General features: G+C 33.0%; 1 protein-coding gene across 1 annotated transcript; it reads left to right on the forward strand.

The window, feature by feature from the left end:
- Window positions 1-711: 711 nt before the first annotated feature.
- LOC132715240 (protein lin-37 homolog) lies at window positions 712-9,825 on the forward strand (the record flags this gene model as incomplete). The annotated part of the gene is given in 5 exon segments (XM_060698231.1): window positions 712-787; window positions 1,333-1,517; window positions 2,579-2,736; window positions 4,508-4,636; window positions 8,918-9,825. Coding segments are annotated over 5 exon segments (731 nt in total), but the record flags the coding sequence as incomplete, so codon positions are not given.
- Window positions 9,826-10,235: the final 410 nt, after the last annotated feature.

Below are 10,235 nucleotides of genomic sequence, written 5' to 3' on the forward strand. Positions count from 1 at the left end.
ATATTTTTATTATTATTATTTTTATTTATTTCACATTGCTACATGTATCATACTTAAATTTCTAGACTACAGTCATTTATTATTTTTAAACTGTTATTACCTTTAATACAGTATGTACTGTGCATGTCATCAAAACTATGCTTAATTTACCATCTTATAATTGTAAAGTGCTTCTTAACCTTGATACTTTATTTCATGCTAATGCTGCTACTAGTTTTTATTTTTTTTACTTTCAGATCTGTTTTATTTTAGTAAATATATGTTTTTATGCCCTTTGTTATTGTCGGTAAATAGCTTATTAGCTAATGTTTTCTTGTAATATGTAACCGACTTAAAATAAACTTTCTTGTATCTTGTAAGTTAAACAAAGACACATTTTGCAATCTATTTCTGCAAAAAGCTAAAACCCCTTCTTTGTTTGACTTGTCTGCAAAGTATACCAACCTTTTTTTTTAAAATAAGAAATTACAGTATTTTCAATATTTTTGGCTGCTGTTGTGAATTTTACTTATTTGAAAATGGAGATTAAAGAGGGCAGCTATTTTGAAATAAGAGTGAGGCTTATTTCAGCAGCTAGTGATAGGATGAAAAGCCCTGTAAATATATAATAATCAGTTAAGGAAACTAACACAGCTTTTACAATTGAGCAATAAGCACCTGAATGTCACAGATAGCATGAACTGTTTCAAGAGACATTATCAAATTTTTCAGAGGTGAGCAATGCAAGAACACGGTTAGATGCCACCTTACAATTACTGGTGGACAAAAAAGATGAAAGTGCTGAAAGGTATGCCAAGTTGCCAACATTTTTTTTTATTACCCAGTCTGTGCCAGATGCCTAAGGCATGTAAACTAATTTTCAGGCCTGCAAAAATCCAAAGATTGGTTTGCCAAGACATTTGTAAAAGAACTCGACTGAGGTCCACTCCACTGATAAACAAAAGCCTAAAATATTAAATTTGAATTTTTTTCACTTATCAGCCTTAAAACAGAAAGGTATGCAAAATATAAAGTAGAAATATACTTTGATTTTTAAAGTTTAAAGTTTAATTGGAAATCATGATTTTGTGCTAATCTTAGACTGATCCAGCAACAAATCTCACTTTTGGGTAATTTTTCGCAATCAAAATAATGGAAAAAAGGTGTGACTGAAAGAGCTGAAATTTTGCATGCAACTAATTGGTGTAGACCTACATCAACTTTAGAAGTTTAGTCTTGAAAAATTATTTCTAGTCCCGTCATGCAAAAAAAAGCTCAGTAGAGTCCCTTTAAGATTTTTTTATATATATATACACATAAGAGATAGTGATTTCATTTTTCTTGACCATTTAGCACTGCAGAGAGCGATGATGAACCGGATATTCAGTTACCAATTAATGTACCAGTTGTTAGAAGTAGCGGATCCCCGGCAGCATCACCAGTGAAGCGTCTTATCCCCAGCAGCTCACAGAGATCAAAGAAAAGAAAACGTAAACATGATAGCATGGATGCCACTGATGCAGGGTCAAAATATCATCGTAAGTAGAGAACTGTATATAGAGGATATTGAATGAGTGTGAGTTTAATACTGAATTTATTGGACTCATTAAATAGATTTTTATTATGCGAGCCTCTGGCGAGCATAATATTATTTTATTGCACAAGTTCAATAAAGTCAGTATTAAACTTAAACAACTTGATATTCTATTTATCACATACCAAAAATAAAATCCTTTTGAAGTGAAAAAAAGTAATAATGCCTACATTTAGCGCATCTATATAACGAAAATGTCGTCACTTCAAAATATATGCACAGCCGTGCAATACCATTTCTAAGGAGTTGTAAAACCGGTATGTTTGTGTGATAAGTGTTATAATTATACACTGTACAATAAAAGAACATGTGTTAGAGGGTTCTTTGGTTGTGGCATGTCTGTTGGCACAAGTTCATCTGTATTTTTTAAATAAAACAGAAACCTTCATGGCATTTAAAATGATTATTTTCACTGAGTAGCATTAAGATAGCCCTTCCTATTCAGGTTCATTAAATTGAAAATTAAGCTCAGTAAGCTTGAAGGTCTTTTCCTGTAAGAATAGCTTAAATACGGCCTTGACATTGACGGTGTTACTGTAAAACCTTCACACTGACAATAAGAATTTTACAGTTAAATTATCAACTGCCAAAGCTATTATTGTGTTTTTTATCTTTTAAGTTTTAGCTGGTTCACAAGTGTCATTTAATTTGGCATTTTACAAATGTTGCTAGTAAGAACAAATTTTCGGATAGGAAATCAAAGCAACATAGATATTAAATTTTAAAAAAAGCATCAATAGAAAATGCCTTAATAGCAATACAAATCCTTTTCATTTATAGGAATTCCACCAATGAAACACCAGAAATCCTCCAATGGACAGATTTCTGAATCTGAATTCTAGGATTTCAGTGGTGGCGATATTGAAATCCTGTATTAAATCTGCAAACAAAAATCGTAAATACATATATAGAAACATGTAGTGAATTTCTTCCAAAAGCAAAAATTCTTAAGATATAATTTCCATTTGTATTATTTTAATTAATGAGGTCAACTTTCTGTTATAGATACTACTTATATCATGAAGTTATTTGACCGAAGCGTTGATCTAGCACAGTTTAATGAAAACACACCACTATATCCCATTGCACGAGCATGGATGAAGGATAATTCTGCCACCGACGAGGCGGAGTCTTCACAAGGAGAAAGTAGTGCCGATGAAAAGGTTTGAAACGGAACAATTTTTTTCAATTAGTTTTCAACCTAATATAGGCTATGTATGATAGCAAATACATTTATTGATGCATGTAGTTATATAACAGTTTTAACTTTAATCCAAAAATGAAAAAAAAGCTTTAACCATTAAATATAATAACAAAATATGATAACAAAAATCATATTTTGTATGTTTTGCATTGAAAATCACTTTAAAGTTATCTTCAAAAAAATATTATGATATTCATTGCACAACACAAAAAAGGATATATATGAGTTATTACTTTCTAAGTGGCTTTATCTTGTTCAAGCCTCAGTCTGCTGACGCAAACTGATTCTACCAATGCTACCACTGGAGGGTTGACTGCAAAACTGTTGTATGTCTTTCTATTAGGGATGGCAACGAGTAACCGGTTAACCGAGTACTCGATCGAACGTCCGAATATCGGTTAACAAAATTGATATTCGATTACTCGAAAAAAATATTTAATTTCTACTTTTTTGCGATTTAGAAAGATTAGTTCAGAAATTCGGAAATGTACACGTATCTGTATAAATACTTGTTAAGTGCAATCAAAACATCCTTGCAGAGGTGTGAAAATGTTATCGCAAGTTTAACAAGGCGATCAGCAGTTCGATTAAACACAGTCCTGTGTCGTTTACGTCATTCGGCCTCTTATGATATTTAATCACCTTTAAATATTAGACAGTTTGTAGCCGAAACTTGTTAATTATAAAAACGTAAATATATACGGAATTTTAGTTGTAATTTTGTATTTTGCTACGAGCAGCGATAGAAGAATATATTATTATATACCTACACATACTAATAAATATCTCACGAGACCGAAGGTCGAGCGCAATATCAATTTTCCAACATTGCGAGTAGGAAAATGCATATGCTACAACATAATTTTCCTTTTATTATATACCTTTTCGTTTGAATTATAAATGATTTTCATTATACTACACTTCTATAAGAAATTTCAGAAAATGAAACGTAGCTGTCAAGAAATAAATTTATGACCGACGGATGAATACGTAATTTTTGCAAAACCGGCCACGCCTTTTATAATTTTGGTTTCCGTTTCCAATACACAGCTAAGTTGGAACCAACGTCAAAAGTAGTCCGTCACTTCCATATATGGTACAGTATTTGTCACTAACATAATATGGAATTTTCTAACTGTTGAAGCGTGTTTGCGCTTCAAGTTCATCCTGTATTTTAGGGAGAAAATGTGTAGGTATATAATAAATGCTGTCATTGACATTTCTTATGTTTATATTTTTATATGTATTTCTTGCAGTCCTATTTATAGTTACGAATTCTATGAATTAAAATAGAAAACGAAAGTAGCATGCAGACGGTGTTGATATTGTGTGATAAAACTTAAAGATCATTGGAAATCATCCGAGTAACCGAGTACTCGATCGGAAAAATGACCGAGTACTCGAGTATTGATTTTGGTATTCGTTGCCATCCCTACTTTCTATATTTCATAAAAGTCACTGAAGTTTTGCAGTCAACCTTCGCAATGTCTTTCTTTATTTCATAAAAGTTACTGAAGTTTTGCAGTCAACCTTTGCACTGCAGAACAAGTTCATCCAGCACATCCATGCTATGCACTGTTCATTATTAGTCTGTACATTTTTGGAACTATATCCCTAAAAATGTTGAATGGGATAGGCCAGATTTAAGAATGGACAAGTCTATTTAAGATACTAAGCATGGTAGGGGGGTAAACAAACTTGTAAATCACATCTAAACTTCTACAATTCAGGATGACCCAACAAATGTGTTCAAGATGCCGACACCAATCAAGCTGAAGTTTGAACGAGGAGTTGGTTACCAAGACACGAGAATACCACCACCTATCTTGTCCAATGATGCACCGTTAGATATTCACAAGGTATAGTTTAATGTATGATTTCTTGATGAATTATTCAGTAAGATATACATTTATGCACAGTATGCCTTAGAAACAAATTAGTTTTTACTTCTTTAGCAAGGGCAAATATGACTTTAATAATGTTCCCATAATGGTTTTAGAGAATGTTAAATTTAAAATGCTGGACACCCGAAGAAAGTAGCGATAAATGTGAAATGATTTTTCATAAAAGTAGCAAAATGTAAACAAAGTAGTATTTTGACTTCAGTACAAAATGCTTATTCACTATGGCTGTACTAATTTCCCAAAAGTAATAGATGAAATAGATGGTTTTGCTTATTGGCAAATGAGTAACTTTTTGGATACTCTGAAAGTACACAAAAATTAAAAAGCTTTTGAGAAATAAAAATAAAAGCATTTTTTAGGCATAATAGGCCTTTCACCCAATGATCAGGAAAAAAATAACGGATCTGTACTTGACTAGAATATAAACCAGGTTAGGTAGCCGGTATGTGCAGTTTGACATGGTTTTAAAAGTAATGGATGCTTTATTATGGGTATCATTATATTGAAATTATTCAAACTTACATTGATCAGGTACAAGTTCAAAGTCCATTATAGAAATTTAGCAAGTTATGGGTTGAAAGAGAGTCTTTGGAATGTATATATTTTTTATTTTTGTCAGTAATTTAGGTTAATAAGTGGTCAATGGCATAAATGAAAAAGTGACAGATTTTCAATTTATAAAATCATTATTTGTAATTATAAGTGGTTCTTAAACATGTTTAGCTTTAATTTAATTTTTACCCAAAACCAGATTTTGTACTTATCCAGTATATCCTAAAAAGTGATATATGTAATTATATTTCACTGCTTATATCCGGTATTTAATTGTATAAACATTGGTATATCAGAAGAATTAAGAAGAAAACTTCAGAAACAATTGTCATACTGTGAAAATTTACTTTTGTTGTATGTTTATTAGTCCCCTACCGGTTTAACCGGAGGGGACTTTAGGTTAACCCTCCGTCCGTCTGTCCGTCTGTCTGTCTGTCCGTCTGTCTGTCTGTCAGTCAGTCCGTCAGTCCGTCCGTCCACAAAACTGGATCCCGCGATAACGCAAAAAGTACTGAAAATATTTTTATGAAACTTGATATATGGATAGATGGCAGTATGGAGATTATGCACGTCTTTTTTTTTCTTCCTATGTTGAAAATTCTGGTTGCTATGGCAACAAATAGTCTGAAAATATGGCAAATTTAACACATAAACTGGATCCGTGATAACTCAAAAAGTAGTGAAAATATTTTTTATGAAACTTGAAATATGGTAGATGGCAGTCTGGAGATTATGCACATATTTTTCTTTTCTTCCTATGTTGAAAATTCTGGTTGCTATGGCAACAAATAGCCTGAATTTCAAGATTTCTGATTTAAATTTTTCAGCTTTTTCACTATATGTTCTTTATTTCTTAAGGTGTTTACTTCAAACTTTAAATATAAGTTTCTGGTCATCAACCACATCATATGTGACAAGGTTTATAACTCTAGCACAAAAAATATCAGTATTACCTCCCTTGAACTTAGATTTTTTAGGGGAAAAAATGTTGTCTTTTTAAATAACTTCTTTATTTCCTAATGTATCTACTTCAAACTTCATATATATGTTTCTTATTATCACTCGACATTTTTGAGAAGGTTAAATACTCTAGCAAGACTATTTCCAGAATTATGTCCCCCTTGAACTTAGATTTTTTTCGAGAAACTGGTATTTTCACTCCAACTTCTTCATTCCTTATAGGATTTACTTTAAAATCCCACATTGTAATAATATGACAAGGTTGTATAAACATAATTTCCTTACTAAGCATGGAAACTTAACACATTACTGTGATATAGACAAACTTATTTTATTATGTTTTGTGGTTGATATTTTCAAATACAGACTTCATCCTCAAATTCATTATAAATGGCAATACACAGGAGTGTATGACAATTAAAGAACTTTTTGAGGGACCGGTAGGGGACTACTGTATTGCCCGCAATACTATCAAATGCTTGTTCAAACTACTTGCCCCTCTCCACTGTTGTTTTGAATCCTGCCAGGAATTTTGCATTCTTTCATGTGAGGGAGCTATCTAGTTTGCTCACGAATCGTCAGTGGTTCTGCACAGGAGCCTGTGGGTGCATGCATGAAATAATGCATGGAAGGGCACCTGAGGTCTTCAACAGTTAAGCTGGAAACTCTCCATATGACTTATACTGTGTTGGTGTATACTTTACACTGTGTAAAACCCAGCCCCACATACCAAAAGAAAAATGTTTATTGAACTTGTTGTATTTTTAGCTCACCTGTCACAAAGTGACAGGGTGAGCTTTTGTGATCGCTTTTCGTCCGGCGTCCGTCCGTCCGTCCGTCGTCCGTCCGTAAACTTTTGCTTTAAATGACATCTCCTCATAAACCACTGAGCCAATTTCATCCAAACTTCACAGGAATGTTCCTTTGGTGGTCACCTTTAAAAATTGTTCAAAGAATTTAATTCCATGCAGAACTCTGGTTGCCATGGCAACCGAAAGAAAAATCTTTAAATATCTTCTTTTAAACAACCCTAAGAGCTAGAGCTTAGATATTTGGCATGAAACATCTTCTAATGAGTGTCTACCAAGTTTGTTCAAATAAAAGCCCTGGGGTCAAAATTGGCCCCGCCCCCGGGGGGTCATTGATTTTCCCTATATGCATATAGTAAAAACTTAAAAGATCTTCTTTTAAAGAACTGTAAGAGCTAGAGCTAAGATTTTTGGCATGGAACATTTTCTAGTGAGTGTCTACCAAGTTTGTTCAAATAAAAGCCCTGGGTCAAAATTGGCCCCTCCCCGGGGGTCATTGATTTTCCCTATATGCATATAGTAAACACTTAAAAAATCTTCCTTTAAAGAACTGTAAGAGCTAGAGCTTAGATATTTGGCATGAAACATCTTCTAGTGAATGTCTACCAAGTTTGTTCAAATAAAAGCCCTGGGGTCAAAATTGGCCCCGCCCCAGGGGGTCATTGATTTTCCCTATATGCATAAAGTAAAAACTTAAAAAATCTTCTTTTAAAGAACCCAAAGAGCTAGAGCTTAGATATTTGGCATGAAACATCTTCTAGTGAATGTCTACCAAGTTTGTTCAAATAAAAGCCCTGGGGTGAAAATTGGCCCCGCCCTGGGGGGTAATTGATTTTCCCTATATGCATATAGTTTAAACTTAAAAAATCTTCTTTTAAAGAACCGTAAGAGCTAGAGCTTAGATATTTGGCATAAAACATCTTCTAGTAAATGTCTACCAAGTTTGTTCAAATAAAAGCCCTGGGGTCAAAATTGGCCCCGCCCCAGGGGTCATTGATTTTCCCTATATGCATATAGTAAAAACTTAAAAAATCTTCTTTTAAAGAACTGTAAGAGCTAAAGCTTATATATTTGGCATAAAACATCTTCTAGTGAATGTCTACCAAGTTTGTTCAAATAAAACCCCTGGGGTCCAAATTGGCCCCTCCCCAGGGGTCATTGATTTTCCTTATATGCATATAGTAAAAACTTATAAAATCTTCTTTTAAAGAACCCAAAGAGCTAGAGCTAAGATATTTAGCATGAGACATGTTCTAATGGGTGTCTACCAAGTATGTTCAAATAAAAGCCCTGGGGTCAAAACTGGCCCCGCCCCGGGGTCATTGATTTTCCTTATATACATAGCAAAAACTTAAAAATCTTCTTTGAAAAAACCCAAATAACTAGAGTTTAGATATTAAGCATGCAACATCTTTAAGTAAATATCTACAAAGTTTGTTCAAATAAAAGCCCAGGGGTCAAAACTGGCCCTGCCCGAGGGGTGTCATTGTTTTTTACTCTATGTGTATAGTAAAAACTTAAAAAATCTTCTTTTAAAAAACCCAATGAGCTAGAACTTAGATGTTTTGCATGAAACATCTTCTTATGGGTGTCTACCAAGTCTGTTCAAATAAACAAATAAAAGCCCTTGGGTAAAAATTGGGCCGGGGGGGGGGGGGGGGCTATATACAGGTGAGCGACCTCAGGGCCATCATGGCCCTCTTGTTTTTTTAAACCCTAATCTGGCCTTGTACATATGTATATTGTAATTAAAATTATTTACGTTCTTTAAAGATCAGAACTGATACAAACAAATGATGGCCTAATGATCTCCCTTTATCTGATTCCGGGATCTTTCTTTATTGAATTTTCATAAAAATGATGAAGGAAAATATCTATGCTTGGAGAAAATTAGTGTGGAATTTCTTTATCACAGGATCCCGACCTAGGCCCAGCACCAGAAGAACTTTTATTACGTCACATGGCACGATGGAAGAATATCCGACAGTCGTGGATTAACGCAGCGCGAATAAATGAACTCAAATATAACAATAGTATAGTGATACTGAAAGACATGTTTGAGAGGAACTTACAGTCGCAAGAATCATCCCAGGAATAATCAGTGTATTGTGTAGTGACGTACAACATGTATGAAAGTTATAGAAAAAAAATAAGGCATGTTTATTTCAGTAAGCATTCATTTCTTAACTCCTTACAAACTTCAGTACAGGATAAGCATCTTAGCTATTGCAAATAAGCATGTTTTATTACATAAACATTGTGAATGGTACACATAGCCATTTTGAATGTTATTACACAATCTATATGTTCTCTTACATGAAAGAAATGGTAGCAGTTTTAGCAACTGCTCTTAGCCATGTGTTCATATGGTCTAAAAGTTAAAATGGTTAAACAGTGCAATATGAATTAAAATCATTACATATTTTGACATGTCTTATAAAATCACTATTTTAAGACAGTTTCAAGATAAATCATGTGATGTTAAGAATGTCAAGAAGCCTGATAATGTTTTACATTATCATCTTATCATTATATTAGTTTAAACATATTTTATGTTTATGTTATCATTATATTGATGTTCCATCAACTTTATGGTTTATGGATTTTGTACTTGGATGTTTTTTCTGAGCCAGAATGAAATTTATGGTTTAAGTTAATAGGTTTATATTGTTTGTTAACAATTTTTGTCAGTGAGCTTTGTTTTGTAATCAATTTTGATCATTTTACTTAATTTCTGAAATACATAACAATATAGCAATGTATTAAAGATATTTGTACATTTGTATATACATGTATTTAAATAAAGCAATGAATGAAAACCAGTTTTGAATTACACTTGAAAGAAAGTGTTTTGAGCATATAAAATTTATGTATGACAATATCTGTACCATTTATCTATTAAATTCATAGGATAGTTTGTGCATCACATGACACAATGGATATTAAGAGCTTGTACACCACTTGCCTGAGAGCTTTAATTATAAAAATTGCCATACACTTGTTGATCTCATAAGAATGAATTTGTTTAATTCTTAGTTTGCTGACATCAATTGATTCTCCTTAGCTACCTGGGTCTTGATCATGGTCTGCATCGTTCACTATTCAGTCAATACATATTTTGCCTAAAATAATGAATGGTTTTGTTTTGATTAAAAGATGAGCAAGTCTGTTTAAGATTTTGTAATTTAATTATTTTTTTATGGGACGGGTTTTACAGGCATACTCACCAAAAG

The sequence above is a fragment of the Ruditapes philippinarum genome, unplaced genomic scaffold (assembly GCF_026571515.1).
Source record: "Ruditapes philippinarum isolate M1 unplaced genomic scaffold, ASM2657151v2 ctg22708_1_1_1_1, whole genome shotgun sequence".
Classification (NCBI taxonomy): Eukaryota; Metazoa; Mollusca; class Bivalvia; order Venerida; family Veneridae; genus Ruditapes; species Ruditapes philippinarum.